Source organism: Carettochelys insculpta, chromosome 1 (genome assembly GCF_033958435.1).
Source record: "Carettochelys insculpta isolate YL-2023 chromosome 1, ASM3395843v1, whole genome shotgun sequence".
Lineage (NCBI taxonomy): Eukaryota > Metazoa > Chordata > Testudines > Carettochelyidae > Carettochelys > Carettochelys insculpta.
The window spans coordinates 284,677,169-284,699,298 of NC_134137.1; the positions used below are offsets into that span (position 1 = coordinate 284,677,169).

Consider the following 22,130-nt stretch of genomic DNA (forward strand, 5'->3'; position numbering starts at 1 on the left):
TGCCTAGAGGCCCTTCTCCCACGGGTGCCCAGTGTGTGCGCGACCGCGGGGAGCCCTGCGGGTTAGCAAAGGGGCAGAGCTCTGGGAAGACAAGGCGTGGGAACCTCTGGCAGGGCCCTGCAATAGGAGGGCCAGGTTTGCTGCGCTCTCTGCGCGCGGGGGGCAGCCAGGCTGCGGCGTCACTACTGACATTGTGCAGTCCCGCGCGGCCAGAGCCCCTTCCCCGCAGGGGTCTCTCAGCGACGAACGCTGCTGGTGCCCCCAAGCCACGTGGCTCTGTCTCCATTTCCACCGAGTCACTTGCCCCCACCCAAGGCAGGGCTAGAGCGGAGGCCCCAGGCTGGGCTGCAGCTCCGCTCGAGACCAATGCGCTCCTTATGAAAAGTAGCAGGGAAGCGCTGCAGCGCCGCCACCGCGCGAGGCCCGCAGCCCGGGGCACGTGGCACCGGCTGCCCCGAGCCACTAATGCACCCGCCGTGGTCTGGTGGCGCGGCCCCTTTAAACGAGCGTGTGGTGGGGAAGGAGGCGGCTACAGCGCCCACGCCTTGCACACACCTCGAGAGCGCGCACGCACGCGCCCACGCGCCGCCTTCCTCGTCTCCCTCTGCCCGGGACCTGCCGCCGCCTCGCGCGGCTCCCGCTGGCGCGCGCTGCTCCAACGCCACCTTCCCATTGGTTGGGCGGGGTCAGCTGACCCTGTGTTATTTCCTGTGTGTGAGGGGAGAATGGAGCGAGAAACCCCCCAACCGCCGCCGCTGCGGAGCCCCCCCCGGCCTGGCGCGGGGCCCCGCCGCCCGCGCCACTGAGAGACCCCGCCCCGCGCTCCCCTCTCCGCGCCGGGGAGGGAGGGTCGCAGGTAACGGACGTCCTCGCTAGTGCGAGGGACCCTGCCCGGGGGCGGGGGCGTGTGCGCGGGTGAGGGCGGTGGCGGGGCCGCGGGGGTGATTCACAGCGTGCGGCCCAGTGCCTCTGAGCAGGGCCCGCTCCGCCCCCAGGCTGGCAATAAAAGCCCTGTAGTAAATAGTGGCGCCCAGGAACTCGGGGCGGGGGCGAAGGGGGGAGATTGCGGGGGATGGGATGCGGGGGATGAATCGGGGGGCGGGTTGAGGAGAAGATGGGAGGCGATGGGAAGGTTCTTCGGGGCTCATCCTCTTCAATGTTGTTTTTGCATTCAGAAGCTATTCTGCTAAATCTGAAAGGCCCCGCACCGCTCTTCCTCCCCACCCCAAAATGCAGTTTTGCTTTAAGCCCAGCAAAGTTTGGAGCGGGGGTGAAAGTCATACTGTCGGGTGGGGGGGAATTAATGATATTAAAAAAAAGAAAGGGGGAGAGAGAGAGAGAAATGGACAGCGTATGCAAAGCTGAGGCGGTGGGATGGCTGCATTATGAGTACATGAAGGGTGTAGTTAGCAGCACCCTGTTGCCGTCTGGATAGGCAACCCATAACCGATCCCATTCTAGATGTCAGCAAAACAATGGGAAGGGGCTTCTATGAGGAAGGGAGAACGCATTTCCTGCGGGTGTTAGGTTGGTGTCTCTCCTTTCAGATAGAAGTTGTTTATGATCTCCTGTCACAGAAAGTATGTTCTCTCACCACAATGGGAAAGAGAACATTATAATCTATTAAATATGCGTGAGATAAGATAAGTGAAGAAATATCTTTTATGGAATCAGTTTTGTTGGTGGAAGCTACAGGACTTTGAGCTAAGGAGATGGAGTTCCCCCCACTTTTAGAGAAGATCTGCTTCATTTCCCGAGCCTTAAAATCACATACATTCTGTCACTAAAGTTGTTCCAATAAAAGATATATTCTCACTAATTTTGTCCTTTTCCTATCCTGGGCCCAGTGTGGCTACAGTACTGCAAACATTAACTATGCACATTAGAGAGGTGTAGTTTAAGTTGCAATTCTGTTATTGAGAGGGTGGGGTGTGACATAAGTGATCCATTGTGGCCGAGTCAAGGGAAACTTTTCATCTGCTTTTCTGCCGTGCCCTCCTGGTTGTTCTCTATCCTTTTCCATACTTGGCACCAGTGTTCCCTGTAAACTGAGTGCTTTGGTGGCCACCCAGAAAAGATTTCAGGTGCTTCCCAACTGATGAGCAGAGCACCCACTACAGGCAGTGTATATGTCTACTGGTGGTGCACATCTGCACATGCCTCAATACATGTAACACTTTTTTTTTCTGCATGTGGATGGAAGAAGTTAGATGGAACTTTGCTCAGCACAGTGCTGATTTCATGCTGTGTTGGAGTGTAAACTGGCCCATAGGCACCAGCTTCTTCCAGCCCCTGGTGGTGCTCAACATTCTGCTCCAGCGTAAGCCCCTGCTCTGCTTCTTACAGTTCCACCCTTTTCAGCACACCTTGTCCCTGCACCCCCATCTTCCTTCCAGTGCCTCCTGCACACTTCCTGTGCAAGAGATGCTGAGGAGGAGGAGCTGCTCAGCTGGGCTGCCAGTGAGTGGGAGGTGGAGCTTGGCTGCTGGTGTGTGTTAAGCATCCAGTGATTGTTTTTCCTGGAGCGGCAGGAGTCAGTGTCTGTGAACTAGACTCTTTTAGCCTTGGATGTTACAACCCTACCAGTATGATGTGCAGTGGGTTGACTACTAGATCCCAGCCTTACTCTTTTTCTGATGCATCCTGGCTTGCTCTTTTATTTAAAAATAGGTTGGGAGCTTAAATGTTTGGGAATACTATTTCAGATCTATAGCAATTGAAATATTACTGTCTGCTGACTTGTCAGTGGATAATTGTAATGAGCTAATGGTCATTAGTACCTGTCCTAGCAGGTGGGTGTCCACAACACAGTTAATTCTTTTTGGCTAGTCTCGGTAAACAATGAGAGGGATAATGGAGGCTGAACTCCTTTCAGATTAGAATTCTGATGCATTAGCTGGACCATGTGTGAGAGAAGCCGTCTTCTCTTTGGGGCCATCAATATGGCACTTTTCAGTGCCACAATTCTATATTTTTAAAGAGTGGTTTTGAATTTTAATAAAAAGTTTATCCTTCCCACCTTCATTTTAATTGAAGAATTGCCTGAACCCAGCACCCTAAATGGGATTTATTGTTTTTTTGATGCAACTTGGATTATCTGTAAGGTGATTTGGCGTGACAAAAAGGGGCAGTCACACATTTCTTGATTCTTCAACTTTTGTTAAGTCTAAGAAAAACGAAATAGTATTCAACCATTTCAGTAAACCACAGGCTTCCAGAAAAAGGATAATTGGTTTACCCATTCCTGTGACTTGCAAATCTAATTTTACGTCTGTATAGTATAATGAGACAGCCACCTAAATCTGAGTTTGTGACTCTGAGCTGTAAAATCCCAGTAATGAGGCTGACACTGGGGTGTTATCATTCTTGTGTATGATCTTGGAGAATTTGGTAGGCATGGATACCTGTTGTATACTCAAACTCAGGTATCTGTGAGAAACCTCTAGATAGACTAATAAGTTATGTAGGCAACAAACTAACTGCTCACGCATCCTGGGATGCCCAATTGCATTTATGTCTCCTGTAGGAAGAGTTAAATTGCTATTAGACAAAATGTAAATGTGGACTTAGATCTTAAAGTCAGGTTCCAGGAGCTTTTGGAATCGTGGGACCTTTGTGCTGAACCTACACTTAAATTAGCATCTATAATTCCTGCACGGATCGTAAAGGTTAGTCGCCATTGTGACTAAGCCAGTCCCTGCAGTAGAGCAGCTGAAGAGAGGTTCTTTTTAAGGTGATTTTTAAAAAAAACAAAACAAAACAAAAACCCAGAAAAATAATTGCCTTGGTGCATTTAGTGCTTTAATGCATAAAGCCTGAAGGGTACATGCATTTAAAAAAAAAAACAAAAACCTTCCTGTATTTTCATCTAATAATTATTAGTAATGTGAATTCTTACCTCTAATGGCATACTCATTGGCCATCTTATGTGTGGGAACTGTTCTCAGGCCTTCATTGAGTAGGTAATGCTGTCCTAACACAACTTTTCTTCCAGTTCTGTTTAAAAGATTGTTTACTTTTGTTAAGGCTATTTAAAAGTAACTTTATCAGTTAACTTTCATTCATGGTGACTTGGTTCTCCAGGTATCTATAGTCTTCAAGAAAAATAGGGATGAATGAGACCTGACTTTTTTTTTCTCCCTAATATAGAAATGCATACTTTCATGCTCATATACATTACTAAAAACAAAAGCGGTATGTAGTTCTGTGTATTTTTTTTGCGGGGTGGGGGAGTATTTATAACTAGTATATGCATATATCTAAAGTAGCTTTTTAATAATTACAATATCTGTTTTCAAAAACCCTCTAAATTACCTCAAACAAATTTCATTGTCATGAAAGGCACTGAGCTGAACATTTTACAGCCTGAGGAATTTTAAATGAATAAAACAGCCTCCCTTTCCATCATTGCCATTATGGAACAGAGTTTTGGCATTGCTAGTTTCTCCATCATCTTTTTGTTTCTGATGTGGTCAAGAGAGGACTTATGTTTCTGCTGCTGTAGTCTTCTGTTTGGCCTTTTCTAATACTGAAATGTGACGGGCAGTGTAAGGAATTAAATAAGACTATCAGCTTGTGCCAGTTGCAGTAGTGTGTTTTGTGATTTAGACTTCATCAACAAATAATTACTGAATTGAGTGCAACCAGCTCTTTTCATTCAAGTCACCAAACTGTAATCAGATAGTGGTAGTATTTTAATCACAATTACTCTGTTGGATTTAAGTCTTTTTAAAAATGTTACTGTTTTTAGATGTGGACTTTTTTGTAATTCAGTGGTAAATCTGGCTTAAAAATGTCTGAAGTACTTAAGAACAGTTTGTTATCCGCTTCCAAGAGAATTTATTTTATAAACGAAGAGTTAGTAATGCTGGAGGCAAGCAGAATCTGAACAGTGGACTGTAAACATCTCTCAAAGAGTGTTGCTACTATGAAGAACAAAGCACAACATTTCCTACTTTTGATATCTTGAATGTCTGTATACAATTTAGTTAACCTTTCTGAACTCTCAACTGCAGTACCCCTTTGTCTCCTAGTTCTGGGTTCCCTTACAGCTCTCCTGTTGGATCCTAGTCTTTGACCTGCCGTATCCTGTTATTTTATGGTCCTAAACTTCCATGGAGAATTTGCGATTACATTTCCATGCTGATTGTAGAACCAAGCTGTTCCATTCCTTACACCTTGAGCTGATCCTATAATTATTTTTATTAATTTGCTTTGGTTTTGTAACACCCAGAGATGGATACGAACTTTAAACTTGCCAAGTTACCATAAGTGATCTAAACACAAACCCAGTATGTGCCTGAGCCTTTTCCTTGGCTCCTTTCATTCCCATCACCAACTCATTTTGGAAATCCAAAGGGAGTTTACCTTTTAAAATCAAAATATAAAACATCAGCTACACAAGATGTTCAGAACAACTTACGCCGATGTATCAGTGCGCTTGTGGAAACTGTCCAATCTTAAGGTGAATGATGATAGAAAATTAGTTACACCGGAGGTATGGAAGGATTTTTCAGGAGCTATTGCAATCTTTGGTTTCAGCTGGATGCTTCTGTGGGAAAGTTGTTGGTTTTTTTTTTTTTTTTTTTAACACTGAAAACCCTTTATCCTAGTCCCCTCAGAGTTTGGAGGTCTGCCAGAAGAGTTTGGCTTTGAATTAGGAAGGTGAAACATGGATGCAGTGACTCAAGAATGTCCTGCCCAGCGCTGAAAAAAGAGGGGTGCTGCAGGCACAGCACGCTAAACTCTGAGGATGTGTAGTGCTCATTATCAGGTTGGTGAGTATAGGTATATAAAGTAGAAAATCTTGGGGTCTCAGAGAAACATTTGCCAGGAAGAATAGTGTCTGCAGTTCAGGCCTTAGAGCTGGGTGGTGCTCATTGGGGATGTGTGGGAGGGTGACTGGAATGTGAACTGTTTATTATTAATCTAAATCTTTACCTTGAGAGCATTCCATAACATGATATGGTAATGTAGTCTTGGTATGGTTGCAAATACATTGTTTTCTATGTAAGCTGATAAGCGTGTTATCAAAATGTTTAAAAAATCAGCATAAAAAGACACGGAGACTCAAGGCTGACCTCTCATTCTAAATTCATTGTTTTTCTTGACTCTATGGGGCAAATTAAGAGAAAATACCATTGTTGACCTTAACTTGCTTCTTCATCAACATATTAACTGTGTCTACACTTGCTTTCCTCATCTGAAAGAGGCATGCAAATGAAGGAAATAAAAATGCAAATGGTGCACCGCTTTACATATCTGGCACCTTATTTGCGTATTCTCCTTTCAAAATATCTTATTTGGAAAGAAAGCAGTGTAGACAGGGCTCTTTCGAAAATAAACCCTATCTCTGAAAGATCCCTTCTTCCTGAAACAAGATAGGAAGGAGGATTCTTTGGAAGATGGGGCTTACTTTCGGAAGAGCCCTGTCTACACTGATTTCCTCCTTTTGAAAGGAGAATATGCAAATGAGGTACCAGATAAGTAAATCAGTGCCTTGTTTGCATTTTCAAATTTGCATGCCTCATTCAAGAGAGGAGTGTAAGTGTAGACACAGCTGTTGTTTATCTGTTTGATTATTGTGTTCTTTAATGTAATTTCAGCAATTTGCCTGACATTGAAGTTAGCTTTATTGGTCTGTAATTGCCATAATTGCCTCTGAAGCCTTTTTGAAAGTTAACATCACATTAACTGTCCTACAGTCCTCTAGTATGGAGGCTGTTTACATGATCAGTGGGTTATGTACCATTGTTACTAGTTTCCTGTTTGTGTTTTGAAGGAACTTGGGTGAATACCATGTGATCGTGGGTACTTATTGCTGTTTAATTCTATCAGTTTGTTCCCAAACTTCCAAACTGAGCAGTCAATATTGGGACAGTTCCTCAGTTTTGTCACCTAAAAAGTGTGGCTTAGGTGCAGTGAACTCCCCTGTACCCATGGTAGGAGCCATGGGGAAGCAAAGCAGTACAGCAGCCTCTGCTTTGCTCCACTGCCATCTCCTAGGCCAGCCAGGTCATTCCACTTCAATGTGATGATGAGGGTCCCAGCCCCAGGTGCAGTTTTGGAGTAAGTGTGGTGCCTGTGCCCTTTTGTCCTTTACCTACCTTTCTGGGGAGCTTTTTCCCCAATCAGTAGTGCCAAGGCTCTCTCCACACAACGCATTCGTAGCCACATGAATGAGAAATTGATGTGATTCTTGTCAGTTGTATTTAGAAACTTATGGGCAGCTATGAAACTGACAAGAAGCTGATTAGTAGTAGTCTGCTGCACTTTGGGTTTACAGTTGTCCAATTTTGCTTTGTTGGCCTTGCTAAGGAAGTAAAACTTTTTCGTGTTTGATGTGGGAGGATTGGTTGGAAAAGCAAAGATGTATAACATGAAGAGGTGTATATACCCAACATGAAAATAGGTAGAGGTTAACTAGAAGCTCCACTGAGAAGGAGCGTGAGTCCTAAGTGGAAGCCTAATGAAGTTAGTGAAAAGGTGTACCCACTGATTTCAGTGGGCATTGAATCAGGCTTACGAAGAAGAGGCGGTAGGAAGAAGTGCTTGCCTCTGTGAGACAGGAAGACTCGGGAGCTCTTCAACTGTGGGTACACTAGTGAGTTTACAGCAGTGCAGCTGCACTGATGCAGCTATGCTGGTGTAAAGCTCTCTTGTGTAGCTGCCCTAAGCTGACATGAGATCTCCTGTTTGTTTGTTTAATCCACCTCCAATGTGCAGTGGTAGCTACGTTGGCAAGAGAAGCTCTACTAACAGAGCGCTGCTCACACCAGTGTTTAGGTCAGCGCAACTTGTGTCACTTAGAAGTGGCTTATTCACACCTCAGAACAACATATGTTGTTTGGACATAAGTGGTAGTGTATGCATAGCCCTGGTCAAAGTTAATTTCCCACTTCCTCCCATCTTGCTTAAACACAAGGAATTGTTCTGTTTACCAAGAATTTTTGGGGCTTTTTTATGGTTATTCCCAGTTCCACGGGTGATACCTCTGTTCCAGAATTATAGACCACACATGGAATTAATTAGGAACAGCTAATCAGGAATACCTCCATGTATAGACCAGCCTTTAAGGGATGGTTATTTTTGTGTTTTAACTTTTTATGACTGGCTCTTACTTGAATTTAGGCTTCTAGATAAGAGATTGAAGCAGTGTCTGTAATGCTGTTGCTTCCATGTGCAGGGCGAGTTAGACAATCTGAACTGCAGGGTATCAATGCAAGGGTGAGATGTTGGTATAGGGAGAAGGATTTTAGGGTAATTAGAAACTTGGGAATCTTTTGGAAAAGGAGCCTTTACAGGAGGGGTGGTCTCCACCTAAACCAAAACAGAATCAGACTGCTGGCATGTAGAATTAAGAGTCATAGAGGAGTTCTTAAGGTAAAGGCTGCAGAACAGCCAATGGGTTCGGAGAAGGTGCATAGTTTAGACAGACATTCTTTAGGGGAGGTTCTGTTCAAGGAAATAGTATAGCCTCCTAGAGATGAAAGGAGAGGAATTGATAAAATACACATAGGAATGGGGAAAAAATTAAGTCAAATGAAGGTTCCGTTCAGTTATCACAATGACAGACAATTAAAAATGACAAATTTTGTAAGTGGCTGTACACAGATGTTAGAAGTCTATTAAAGTAGGTGGACTTGAGTGCTTGGTATTAAAGGATATTGATATAATAGACATTGCCGAAGCTTGGTGCAAAGAGGTTAATATATAGCAATCACAGAGTAGGTTGTGCTGGTGGGGGAGTGACACTGTGAGAAGCATAAATATTAAAAATCTTAAATGAATCAAATAGTACTATAGAATCTTTATGTCTAGAAATTCCATGCTTGAATAATAGAAGTATGACAATAGGAATGTACTACTGACCCCTCAACCAGGAAAAGGACTGGTTGTAAAATGCTCAGTGGGAATAGAGAGGTTACAAAACTAGAACATTGAATAACGGAGGATTTTGTATGTTTGACCAGGAACATGTTCCCTCAGGAAGGGATCCAGAGATAAAATTGCTAGATAACATCAATGACTGCTTCTTGGGGCAGCTAGTTCTGGAACCCACAACAGTAGAGGCAATTCTTGATTTAGGCTGGAGGGGCGTAGGATATGGTCCAATTTGTGACATTAGCTGAACCTCTCAGTATTAGCAGCCATAATATATTTAACATCATTGCAGGAGAAAAAAAAACAACAAAAGCCACCAAGTAATATTTAGCTTCTAAACAATGAGCTAAACAAAAGTGAAGAAGCTATGGAAATTAAAAAGACACAATCATAAGAGCTGGAAGGTGTATGGAAACCTCTTAAAAATAACATAATAGAGGCTCAAACTAAGTTTATCTAATCCAAATTAAAAAACATACTGAAAGGACCAAAAAATTACCACCACAGCTGAACAGAGTAAGAAGATACATGCAAAAAGGCATCTTTTAAAAACTGAAAGTTATATCCAACTGAGGAAAATGGAAAGGAACATACTCTCTCAAGTCAAGTGTAAAACTCTAATTAGGCAAGCCAAAAAGATTTTTTTAGAGCAGAATTACAAGACACATAAATGAACATGATTTTGGGGGAAGAATCATCATGTCTCTTGTTAGTGAGGCATGATTTCAGTAGTCTGTTGTTTGAGGCAGGTTTAACAGATGTGGACAAGGGTGATACAGTGGAGATATATGCTTGGGTTGTGGCCACACTTGGCCCAAACTTCAAAATGGCCATGTTAATGGCCAAATCGAAGAATGCTAATGAGGTGCTGAAGTGAATATTCAGCACCTCATTAGCATTCACACGCTTCCGAATGTGCGCAGCTAGACACGGCTACACAGGGGTCCTTTTTGAAAGAACCCTGCCAACTTCAAAATCCCCTTATTCTTATCAGCTCATATGAATAAGGGGATTTCGAAGTCGGTGAGGTCCTTTAGAAAAGGAACCCCGTCTGGACGAGCCACACGGGAGCGAAACACGGCAATTTTGAAGAGCCGCAGCTGGTGGCATGCTAATGAGGTGCTGAATATGCATTTCAGCACCTCATTAGTAATCTTCGAAATGGCCATTTGTGTGGCCATTTTGAAGTTTTGTGCCGGTGTAGACACTGCCTTGGTCTTTTCAGAAAGCCTTTGAGATGGTCTCTCACTAAAGGCTGTTAAGCAAACCAAGCAGTCATGGGATAAAAGGGAAGGTTCTCTCCTAGATCAGTACTGGTTAAAAGACACAAGGATTGATGATGAGTTTTAAAATGAAGGGAGTTGTACTTGTTTTTTGCAGGGATCTGAACTGGGACTGGTACTGTTCAGTATGTTCATAACTGATCTGGAAATAGATGTAAACAGTGAGGTGGCAAAATTTGCATACCATACAAAATTATTTAAGATACTTAAGTCCAAAGCAGACTAAAGAGTTACAAAGAGCTCTCAAAATTGAGTGACTCTGCAACAAAATGGAAGATGAAATTCATTGTTCATAAATATCAGAACACAAAAGCGGACCAGTAGCACATTAAAGACTAACAAAATAATTTAGTAGGTGATGAGCTTTTGTGGGACAGACCCACTATTTCAGATCATAGCCATACCAGAACAGACTCGATATTTAAGGCACAGAGAACCAAAAATAATAATCAAGGTTGACAAGTCAGAAATATATTATCAAGGTGAACAAATCAGAGAGTAGAGGGGCAGAAGGGGAGGGGAGGAGTCAAGAATTAGATAAAGCCAAATGTGCATAAGAGCCCCTATAATGACTTAAAAATTGCCATCCCGATTCAAACCATGTGTTAATGTGTCGAATTTGAATATAAAAGAGAGTTCAGCAGCCTCTTTTTCCAAACTGCTGTGAAAATTCCTCTTCAGTAAAACACAAACTTTCAGGTCATTGACAGAATGGCCCACTCCAGTCAAATGTTGACTGACAGGTTTGTGAATCCAGAGTGTTTTTATGTCTGTTTTATGCCCATTAATTCTTTTCTAAGAGAGTTTGAAGTCTGTCCAATATACAAAGCATCTGGGCATTGTTGGCACATGATGCCATATGATGTTATTTGAGGAACATGAGAATATGCCTGTGATTCTGTGAATAACCTGGTTAGGTCCAGTGATGGTATCTCCAGAATAGATATGTGGACAAAGTTGGCAACGGGCATTGTTGAAGGAAAAGTTCCAGGACTGATGTTCCTGCAGTACTGCCTGTGGTTGTTGGCGAGAATCCTCGTAAGGTTGGGAGGTTGTCTGTAGGAAAGAACGGGCCTGTCACCTAGGGCCTTCTAGAGTGTGGCATCCTGATTAAGGATAGGTAGTAGGTCTTTAATAATGTGTGGCAGCGGTTTGAGCTGGGGGCTGTAGGTGATGACCAGTGGTGTTCTGTTCTTGGCTTTTTTGGGCCTATCTTGGAGTAGCTGGTCTCTGGGTATTCGTCTGGCCCTGTCAGATTGTTTTTGTTTTGTTTTTGTTTTTTTTATTTTTCCTGGTGGTTAATTCAGGTTCATGAATATTTGGTAACGATCTTGTAGTTTTATTCATAAATGCGGAGTAATGCATATAGGGAAAACATAATCCCAACTATAGTACAAAATAATGGGGTTTAACTTAACCATTTCTATCCATGAAAAAGATCTTTGTCTTATTGTGCATGGTTCTCTAAAAACATCTGCTCAGTGTATGTAATCATCAGTCAAAAAATTTAACAGAATTCGAGGAGCCACTACGAAAGGGTTAGGTGATATCTCAAAGCCCTTATTTAGGTTCATGCTTTGCATGCACCTTGAATTTTGTGTGCAGGTCTGGTCACCCTATTTTTAAAAAGTGCATGAAAAATGGAAGATACAGAGAGAAGCAACAAATCATTGAGTATGGAACAACATCCATATGAGGAGTGATTTAAGAGTATTAAGGCATGTCAGTTTGGAACAGACTGTATATGATGGAAGTCTATAAAATCATGAATAGTGTGGAGAAAGTGAATAGGTGGTGTTTGCCCTTTCAAACAGCACAAGAACCTGGGGTCACCCAAAGAATTAATTGGAAGCATATTTAAAATAAACAATGGACTACTTCACACAATGCCCAGTCAGCCTTTTTGACTCTCTGCCATGGAATGTTGTGAAAGACCAAACTATAACGGGGTTCAAAAAGAATTAGATAAATTACAGGTCCACCAATGGCTCATTAGTCAAGATAATTAGAGATGCAACTTTAATCATGGGGTGTCCTAAGCCTCTAACTCAGGGGTGGCCAACCAGTTAGACAATAAGAGCCAAAGTAGCTGTCGATAGAATGCAAAGAGCCTCATATCTACATAAATAAAAATAAATATATACTACATGGCTCAGTGACCTCTCACAGAGCCAGGCATCCCCAGCCTCCCTGCTCTAACCCACTGCCTTTCCCCTCCTCCTCTTCTAACCCAATGCCAGCGACTCACCGGAGCCACTGCTGCATGCTGCTTCCTCCTCCTCACTGGGCAGAGCGGTGGTAGGCACTCCTAGAATGTGTGGCTTGAGAGCCGTGGATTGGCCACTCCTGCTATAGTAGATCCAGTCCCTTAAGAGGCAGTAACTCGTTGATGGCAAAATGCTTTTGTTAAATTGCATTTACAAGTGGGGTTATGTTAACCTAACTTTTTTTAAATTATAGCCCTGAATGATAGATTTAGGTGGATCTAAATTTTGTGTGTAGAAGAGTTGGCCAATAAACAGGAGTACATGAAGTGAGGCATAAAATGTCCTGACTCCACTAGAGCTCCTAATGCTGCCCAGACTGTTGTAGTTGAACAAATGTTAGCAATGGTGAAGAAGTTTTGCAAGTACTTTTTGAGTATACCCAAACCATTCTCAGTCCCTGCACCCCCTCTGACACTTCTCCTCCTCCAGGTCATAAACCCTCCTATTGCCCTCTTCCAGGTGAGAATCCTCTTCTGCACCATATCCCTGTCCTAGCCCCTGCAGCCCCTCCTTCAGCCATTTTCCCAGGTTCCACCTTCACCTGTTCCTCAGTCCCTTACCTAAAGGTGCTCTCTGCACCCAATTTCCATTTTTAGATCACCTCAGTTAATATCATGGAAGAGTGCAGCCCTTGACCTCTTTCCGAATTCTTTGAGTGACCCACCATCAACATTATTACCCATCCCCTGTTTTAGGACCTTCCTTGACCTTGTCCTACTTATATCTGGACTGACTTCTAAAGGAGGCTCTTTGGAGAGAGGCTTCTGGATCTCTGGATATTTTTTTCTTACTGTTGGTCTCAATAGTTTAAATTATCTTAATTTTTGCCATTAGTTTAGACTTCAACACCAGTAACAGAATACATCTTACTCTACTCTGAGGCTCTCCTGGCTGGTGGCATTGTAGGGCATAATTTAGAGGAGAAAGTCAGTGCTACTGGAGTAGGAGTCGTTCTTCTACTTGAATTGGTTCAGTGAAATGGTGTTGGAATGTTTTCTGGGGGCCACAGTCCAATTGCTGATTGTTGTGAGGAGTTTTTTATGAAATGCATTAATGTTGGAATGCTGCTGTAAGTGAGTAGGGCATGATAAACACTTTCGACTTCCCAGCAAAGTAATCCTATTTCTTCTATTGCTGGTAGTAGCTAAGGGATTATACGTTAATAGAAATGCATGGTAGAAGACGTATTGAATTTGAATTACTGCTAAATGCTATAGTTTAATTTTACTGATATGTTTGGGAGATGTGACTTTGCAAACTTTTTTCTTTATTTTCCAGGAGGGCTGTCGAGGGGTCACTCTGGTGCTGAACAGCATGCAGTCTTTTCGGGAGCAAAGCAGTTACCACGGAAGTCAGCAGAGCTACCCACAGGAAGTTCACGGGGCATCCCGGTTAGAAGAATTTAGCTCCCGTCAGCAAGCCCAGATGTTCCAGAGCTTTGGAGGGGGTGCTGGCAGTGGGCGCCGGGGAGCAACAGGAGCATCTGCAGCAATGGCTGGTGAGAGCTCTGGGCATCAGAGCTACCAAGGTTTCAGAAAAGAAGCAGGAGAGTTTTACTACATGGCCTCCAACAAGGACACAGTGGCAGCAGGTGGGCAGCAGCCACCTCAGCGCAGGCAATCTGGACCAGTGCAGAGCTATGGGCCACCCCAAGGAAGCAACTTTGGGAGCCAGTATGGGAGTGAGGGACATGTGGGCCAGTTCCAAACACAGCATTCAGGCCTTGGGGGAGTATCTCACTATCAGCAGGATTATACTGGTCCTTTTTCTCCAGGGAGTGCTCAGTATCAGCAGCAGGCTTCCAGCCAGCAGCAACAGGTGCAGCAGCTGAGACAGCAGCTCTATCAATCCCATCAGCCTTTACCACAGGCATCCAGCCAGCCTGCGTCTAGCACCTCCCACTTGCAGCCAATGCAGCGTCCGTCTGCCTTGCCTGCCTCTGCTTCTGGGTACCAGTTACGAGTGGGTCAGTTCAGCCAACACTATCAACCCCCTGCTTCCTCCTCTTCCTCTTTCCCTTCCCCACAGCGTTTTGGGCAGACTGGGCAGAACTATGACGGCAGTTACAGTGTGAATTCTGGTTCCCAGTATGAAAGCCATGCTGTAGGTTCTAATTCACAAGGATATGGGACTCAATCTAATTACAGTTTTCAGACTCAGCCAATGAAAAGTTTTGAGCAGTCTAAGATGCCTCAAGCTGGGCAGCAGGGGCAGCAGCAACAGCACCCTTCACAGCATGTAATGCAGTACTCTAATGCTGCCACCAAACTATCTATTCAAAGTCAAGTGGGACAGTACAGCCAAGCTGAAGTCCCTGTGAGATCACCCATGCAGTTTCATCAGAACTTCAGTCCTATATCCAACCCTTCTCCAGCTGCCTCGGTGGTCCAGTCTCCAAGCTGCAGCTCTACCCCATCTCCCCTCATGCCAGGTGGGGAAAACCTCCAGTGTGGGCAAGGCAATATGTCGATAGGCTCTAGAAATCGAATTTTACAGATGATGCCTCAGCTTAGCCCAACACCCTCCATGATGCCAAGCCCCAATGCTCATGGTGGAGGATTCAAGGGATTTGGTCTGGAAGGACTTCAGGAGAAGAGACTTACAGATCCAGGGCTGAGCAGCCTAAGTGCTTTAAGCTCTCAAGTGGCTAACCTTCCTAACACAGTCCAGCACATGTTACTTTCAGATGCCTTGGCACCTCAGAAGAAAAGTTCCAAGAGGTCATCGTTGTCTAAAAAAGCTGACAGTGGCACCAACTCAGAAGGGTCCTCCCAGGCAGAGGAGCAGCTTAAGTCTCCCTTGGCAGAGTCCCTCGATGGCGGATGCTCTAGTAGTTCAGAGGACCACGGAGAGAGGGTGAGACAGTTGAGTGGCCAGAGCACTAGCTCTGACACCACCTATAATCGTGGTAACTTAGAGAGATCCAACTCGTCACCAGCACAAGGCTCTCAGAATGAGCCAACAAAACTCAATACCAGCCCTACAGTTACAGAAGACGTGACCTCCCCAGGTGAAAAGGAAGTCCCAGTAGCAGTGGAGGTCACCCCAAAGGTGAATGAAAAGACAGTTGGGGTGATTGTCTCTCGGGAGGCTATGACAGGCCGAGTAGAAAAATCAGGTGGGCAGGATAAACCCTCACAAGATGATGCTCCACCAGCCACCCAAGCACCTCCTGGTGCCAGTGGAATGAAAGAAACTGGACAGGCATTGCCACAGCCAGACCCTCAAGGAGGGAGCAAGGGGAGTAAGAGTGCGGATAACAATACTAACCACAATGGAGAAGGAAATAGCCAGGCTGGCCACGCAGTCATTGGCTCAAATTTTTCTGGCAGAACAGAATCTTCGAAATCACCTGGCAGTTTGAGGTATAGCTATAAGGACAGCCTTGGGGCTGGCATGCAGAGGAATATCAGTGGCTTTCCTCAGTATCCTTCAGGTCAAGAAAAAGGGGATTTTCCAGGGCATAGTGAGCGGAAGGGCAGAAATGAGAAGTTTCCCAGTCTTCTGCAGGAGGTCTTGCAGGGTTACCATCACCACCCAGATAGAAGATATGCTAGGAATGCACAGGAACACCCAAGCATGGCAGGAAACTTGGAAGGAGCCATGAGGCCCAACATTCTAATTAGTCAAACCAATGAACTAACAAATAGGAGCCTTCTAAATAAAAGCATAGGGTCTCTCTTGGAAAGCCCTCACTGGGGCCCCTGGGAGAGGAAATCAAGTGGCACAGCTCCTGAGATGAAACAGATCAATCTAGCAGACTATCCTATCCCTAGAAAGTTTGAGATAGAGTCACAGTCTTCAGCTCATGATGGTGGAACACTCTCAGAAAGAAGATCAGTGATCTGTGACATATCTCCATTAAGGCAGCTTGTCAGAGATTCTGGGCCTCACCCAATGGGTCACATAGGTAGTGAGGCCAGAAGTGGGAGGAGTGAACGTCTCACTCCTGGTTTAGGCCAGTCAGTTATCCTCCCTGGTGGCTTGATGTCCATGGAAACAAAAATGAAGTCTCATAGTGGACAAATTAAAGAAGAAGATTTTGAACAGTCCAAGACCTCAGCCGCTCTCAACAATAAAAAATCAGGAGACCACTGTCATCCTGCCAATGTGAAGCATGAATCTTTCCGAACCAATGCCAGCCCTGGAGCTGCAGTCCCTGATTCTACCCCAGACTACATCTCCCAGCATGACAGCAGATCAACACAGCTACGACGAGCACCAGGAAGAATGGGAAGCAGCAGAGAGGGCATGAGGGGTAAATCACCTTCTCAGTACCAGGATCTGGCTGACAAACTGAAGATGTCGCCAGGCAGGAGCAGAGGTCCAGGAACAGACCTGCACCACATGAATCCACACATGACCCTGTCTGAGAGGGTCAGCAGGGGTTCTTTGCATTCTTCCTTCCCCCAGAACTCTGAAGGCTCATCTTTGGCTTCAGCATATCACACAAACACGAGGCCTCATGCTTTTGGTGACCCTAATCAAAGTTTAAATTCCCAGTATCATTATAAAAGGCAGCTATACCATCAGCAGCAAGAAGAATACAAAGATTGGGGCAGCAGTTCTGTGCAGGGTGTGATTGCTGCAGCTCAGCATAGGCAGGAGGGGGCAAGGAAGAGTCCAAGACAACAGCAGTTCCTTGACAGAGTAAGGAGTCCCTTAAAAAATGACAAGGAAGCAATGATGTATCTCCAGGCTAGCTCTTACCATGACACTGGAAGCCAGGATGCTGGGCGCTGTCTCATGGGGAATGATGGTACTCAGAACAAATGCACTGAATTAAAACATGGTGCCCAGAAGATGCAGCAACAAGAATCTGGTTGGGATCTCTCCCGGCAGATTTCTCCTGCCAAGAACAGTGGCCCTCTAGGAGCAACCAATCAAAAAAGGTTTTGCTCTCAAGATAGTGATGGGCATAGGCGGGAGGAATCTGCAGATTTGCCAAAACCTAGTAATGCAATGTTGAGGCTCCCTGGCCAAGAAGACCAGTCTCCTCAAAATCCCTTAATTATGAGGAGGAGGGTCCGTTCTTTCATTTCTCCTATTCCCAGCAAAAGACAGTCACAGGATGTGAAGAACAGTGGCACAGAAGATAAAGGGAGACTACTTCCCACCTCAAAAGACGCATCTGACAAAGGATTCAACTCCTATGCACGCTCATCTCTAAGCCAAGATGCTGGCAAGCCACTTCCAAAGGGAGACTCCTCCAAGGATCTCCAAAGTCCTGACAGCAGGAATTGCCCTGGTGTTTCCCTTACAAGCCCTGCTAAGACCAAAATATTGCCCCCACGGAAAGGGCGGGGGTTGAAACTGGAAGCTATTGTTCAAAAGATTACTTCCCCCAACATCAGGAGAAGTGTTTCTGCCAACAGTGCTGAAACTGGTGCAGATGCAGTCACTCTTGATGACATCCTGTCCCTCAAATGTGGACCTCCTGAAGGTGGCAGTTTGGTAAGTCATGGACCAGAGACAGAGAAAAGAAAAGGAGAGACACTTTCAGATCAAGTGGGACAAGTAAGCCAGGAACTGACGAGTGAAGAATCTCTGCAGAGATCTGCAGAAGATTGGCAAAGCAGTGGGGATGACAAAGTCAAGAAGGAAACAGTGGAAGTTGCTAATGTCACTAAAGAGGGATCTGGGGTCAGTGTGGCCACACAACCTTCACAGAAGTCTGGCAGTCAAGGACGGTCTGATGGAACCTTAACTGGGACTGGAACTTTGTTTCCCGACTCAAAAACAGTTTCTCCTTCCACTGTATTGACTTCTGAACCAAATCCAAAGTCTGAAGAAAAAGATAGAGACTTGACAAATATTTCACCTAAGCCAGATGGCTTCCCTCCAAAAGGATACTTTCCCTCTGGAAAGAAAAAGGGGAGGCCTATTGGTAGTGTGAACAAGCAGAAAAAGCAGCAGCAGCAGCCACCACCTCCTCCACTACCAGTGCTGCTACCAGCACAGCCATCAGAAGGGACAAGAGGTGGTGAGCCAAAACCTAAGCGACAGAGGAGGGAGAGGAGGAAACCTGCAGCACAACCACGAAAGCGGAAAACTAGACGGGCTGCTCCAATCGTGGAACCTCAAGAACCAGAGATCAAGCTGAAGTATGCCACGCAGTCTCTGGATAAAACTGACACCAAGAATAAGTCCTTTTTCCCTTACATTCATGTGGTAAACAAATGTGAGATAGGTGCTGTGTGCACAATCATCAATGCAGAGGAGGAAGAGCAGAACAAGTTGGTGAGGGGCCGAAAGGGACAAAGGTCACTGACACCCCCTCCTACCAACACAGAGAGCAAAGTTCTGCCCACCTCGTCTTTCATGTTGCAGGGCCCTGTCATAACGGAGTCTTCTGTCTTGGGCCATCTGGTTTGCTGCCTGTGTGGCAAGTGGGCCAGTTACCGCAACATGGGAGACCTCTTTGGGCCTTTCTATCCCCAGGATTATGCAGCTACGCTGCCCAAAAACCCACCTCCCAAGAGGGCCTCAGAAATGCAAAGCAAGGTTAAGGTACGACACAAAAGTGCTTCTAATGGCTCCAAGACTGATACAGAAGAGGAAGAAGAACAGCAACAACAGAAGGAACAGAGAAGCCTAGCTGCCCACCCCCGCTTTAAGAGGCGGCATCGCTCTGAGGACTGTGGTGGGGCCCCTCGTTCACTTTCAAGAGGAGCTGCTTGTAAGAAAGCAACCACTGAGGGTGGCAGTGAAAAGACTCTCTTGGACATAAAAAACCCCATGCCCGCTTCAGAAGGTGGCCCTGAGCTGGAGTTACAAATTCCTGAACTACCTCTTGACAACAATGAATTTTGGGTCCATGAGGGTTGTATTCTCTGGGCCAATGGAATCTACCTGGTCTGTGGCAGGCTCTATGGGCTGCAGGAAGCTGTGGAAATAGCAAGAGAGATGGTGAGTACTAGAATTTACTGCATTCATGGATGAAATGTTTTTCCTTTTGCAACAGTGTAATTATTTTGCCCCCCCTCCTGCCCCCCATATGCATTTTTCTTTCTGCTATACCTCGTCTGGTTTTTCCCCTATATAAATCTTCAGTAGTTCCCTTTTGATGAAGGGTAAAAAGCCTACTGTAGGTCACCTAGTGAAATTGTAATTTGGGCTGAGATGTTTAAAGCCATCTGGAGAATATGGATCATCAGTACCTATTAATTTTAATGAGAATTAGTTGCCTAAGGGATTTGTAATAGCCATGAAGTTCTCAGCTTTGTTCTTCATCCAGTATGTTAGATACCTATTCATATCCTACATCCACAAAAGCATAGATGGCTTCTGTAGTAAAGCTATCTAGATCAGTTAGTGGCACTGCAAGCCTGGATTGGGGTGTATAGTGTGTACTGATGAGTTTGAAAGAGGGTACTGCCTTGTCCTCTTCTGGCTAGAAAGTTGGTTGCCAGGAGGTGAGGTCTTGGATGTTTATACAGATTCCCAGGCCAGAAAGAAAGATTGTAGTCATCTTGCCAGACCTCCTTTTTAACACAGGTTGGAGATCTTCTCTGCAATAATTCCTAAAGCCTCTTTTTCTAGAAAAACATCTAATCTTGTAATAAGGAGTTTCCAGTGATGAAGAATCCACCAGGAACCTGAATAAAACGGTCCAGTGGTTAATTAGTCACCCTGTCTAAAAATTTGTCTTATTGACAGTCTGAATTTGCCTATCTTCAATTTCCATCCACACGGTTGTGTTACAGCTTTGTCTGCTACATCAAAGAGTATGTTGTTAAAAAACTGGTCCCCAGGGAGAGTACTTAAGGTCTATAATCACCACCCTACAACCTTACTTTTCCTTAGGCTAATCAGATTGAGCTCCTTATGTTGGTCTCTACAAAGCAGGGTTCTTTAATCATTCTTAAAAAAAAAAAAGCAGTCAAGTAGCACTTTAAAGACTAGCAAAATGGTTTATTAGGTGATGAGCTTTCGTGGGACAGACCCACTTCTTCAGACCAGAGCCAGACCAGAACAGACTCAATATTTATAAGGCACAGAGAACCAAAAACAGTAAGCAGGGAGGACAAATGAGAAAAAGATAATCAAGGTGAGCAAATCAGAGAGTGCGGGGTGGGGGGGAAGGTCAAAAATTAGATTGAGCCAAGTATGTGGACAAGCCCCTATAGTGACTCAAAGATCCCATCACGATTTAAACCATGTGTCAATGTGCCGAATTTGAATATAAAAGCCAGCTCAGATGTTTCTCTTTCCAAAACAGTGCAATAATTCCTTTTCTGTAACACACATACCTTTAGGTCATTGACAGAATGCCCCATTCCATTAAAATGTTGACTGACTGGTTTGTGGCTCTGGAGTGTTTTGATGTCTGTTTTGTGCCCATTGACCCTTTGTCTAAGGGAGTTAGAAGTCTGTCCAATATACAAAGCATCTGGGCATTGTTGGCACATGATGGCATATATGATGTTAGTAGAGGAACATGAAAAAGTGCCCATGATTCTGTGAGTAACCTGGTTAGGTCCAGTGATGGTATTTCCAGAGAAGATATGTGGACAAAGCTGGCAGCGGGCTTTGTTGCAGGGAAAGGTTCCAAGACTGGTGTTCCTGGGGTATAGACTGTGGCTGTTAGTGAGGATCCTCATGAGGTTGGGAGGTTGTCTGTAGGAGAGAACAGGCATGTCACCCAGGGCCTTCTGGAGTGTGGCATCCTGATTAAGGATAGGTTGTAGATCTTTAATAATTCGTTGCAGTGGTCTGAGTTGGGGGCTGTAGGTGATGACCAGTGATGTTCTGTTCTTGGCTTTTTGGGCCGATCTTGGAGTAGCTGGTCTCTGGGTATTCATCTGGCCCTGTCGATTTTGTTTTTTTTACTTCTCCTGGTGGGTAATTCAGGTTTATGAATATTTGGTAAAGTTCTTGTAGTTTTTGGTCTCTGTCAGTTGGATCAGAGCAAATGCGATTGTACCTAAGAGCTTGACTGTAAACAATGGATCTAGTCACGTGTGCAGGATGGAAACTAGAAGGGTGTAGATAAGTATAGCGATCAGTAGGTTTTTGGTACAGTGTGGTACTGATCAGGCCATCCTTGATTAGTACTGTAGTGTCCAGGAAATGTCTCTCTTGCATGTTGTAATCGAGGCATAAGTTGATGGTGGGGTGTAGATTGTTCAAGTCTCTGTGGAATTCCTCTTGAGCCTCTGTACCATGGGTCCAAATCATAAAGATGTCATCAATGTATCTTAGAGGAGTGGTAATAGGGGACGAGAGCTGAGGAATCGTTGTTCCAGGTCAGCCATAAATATATTAGCATATTGTGGGGCCATGCGGGTGCCCATAGCAGTTCCACTAATCTGGAGGTATAAATTGTCCTCAAAACGGAAATAATTGTGTGTGAGAACAAAGTTACAGAGGTCAGACACCACATTGGCTGTGGTGGCATCAGGGATGGTGTTCCTGATTGCTTGTAATTGCTTGTAAAAATAACCCAGACATCATAATCAAACAAGCTGACAAAGGGGGTGCTGTTGTCATCCTGAATAGGTCAGACTATGAACAGGAGGCAGCCAGACAACTCTCCAACACCACATTTTACAGACCTCTCTCCGCTGATCCCACTTTGGAATTCCAAAGGAAATTACAACTACGACTGGAGGAACTCCCTGCTGCTACTTGGGACCTCATTAACTCTGACACACCATCTGAGCTGCAGCCGGGACTATTCTATGTACTTCCCAAA

At 44.7% G+C, this 22,130-nt stretch overlaps 1 protein-coding gene across 7 annotated transcripts in view; it reads left to right on the forward strand.

Moving 5' to 3' along the window:
- Window positions 1-22,130, forward strand: part of TCF20 (transcription factor 20) — a 211,222-nt gene that overhangs the window by 112,018 nt on the left and 77,074 nt on the right. For 6 of the 7 annotated variants that reach the window (XM_075010424.1, XM_075010442.1, XM_075010404.1 and 3 more), the window contains one exon: window positions 13,712-19,342. In XM_075010424.1, coding sequence (XP_074866525.1) covers window positions 13,748-19,342 — 5,595 coding nt within the window. In that variant the 5' untranslated portion in view covers window positions 13,712-13,747. Of the gene's footprint in view, window positions 1-771; window positions 857-13,711; window positions 19,343-22,130 lie in introns of those variants that run through there. The other variant, XM_075010433.1, reaches the window with a different exon arrangement.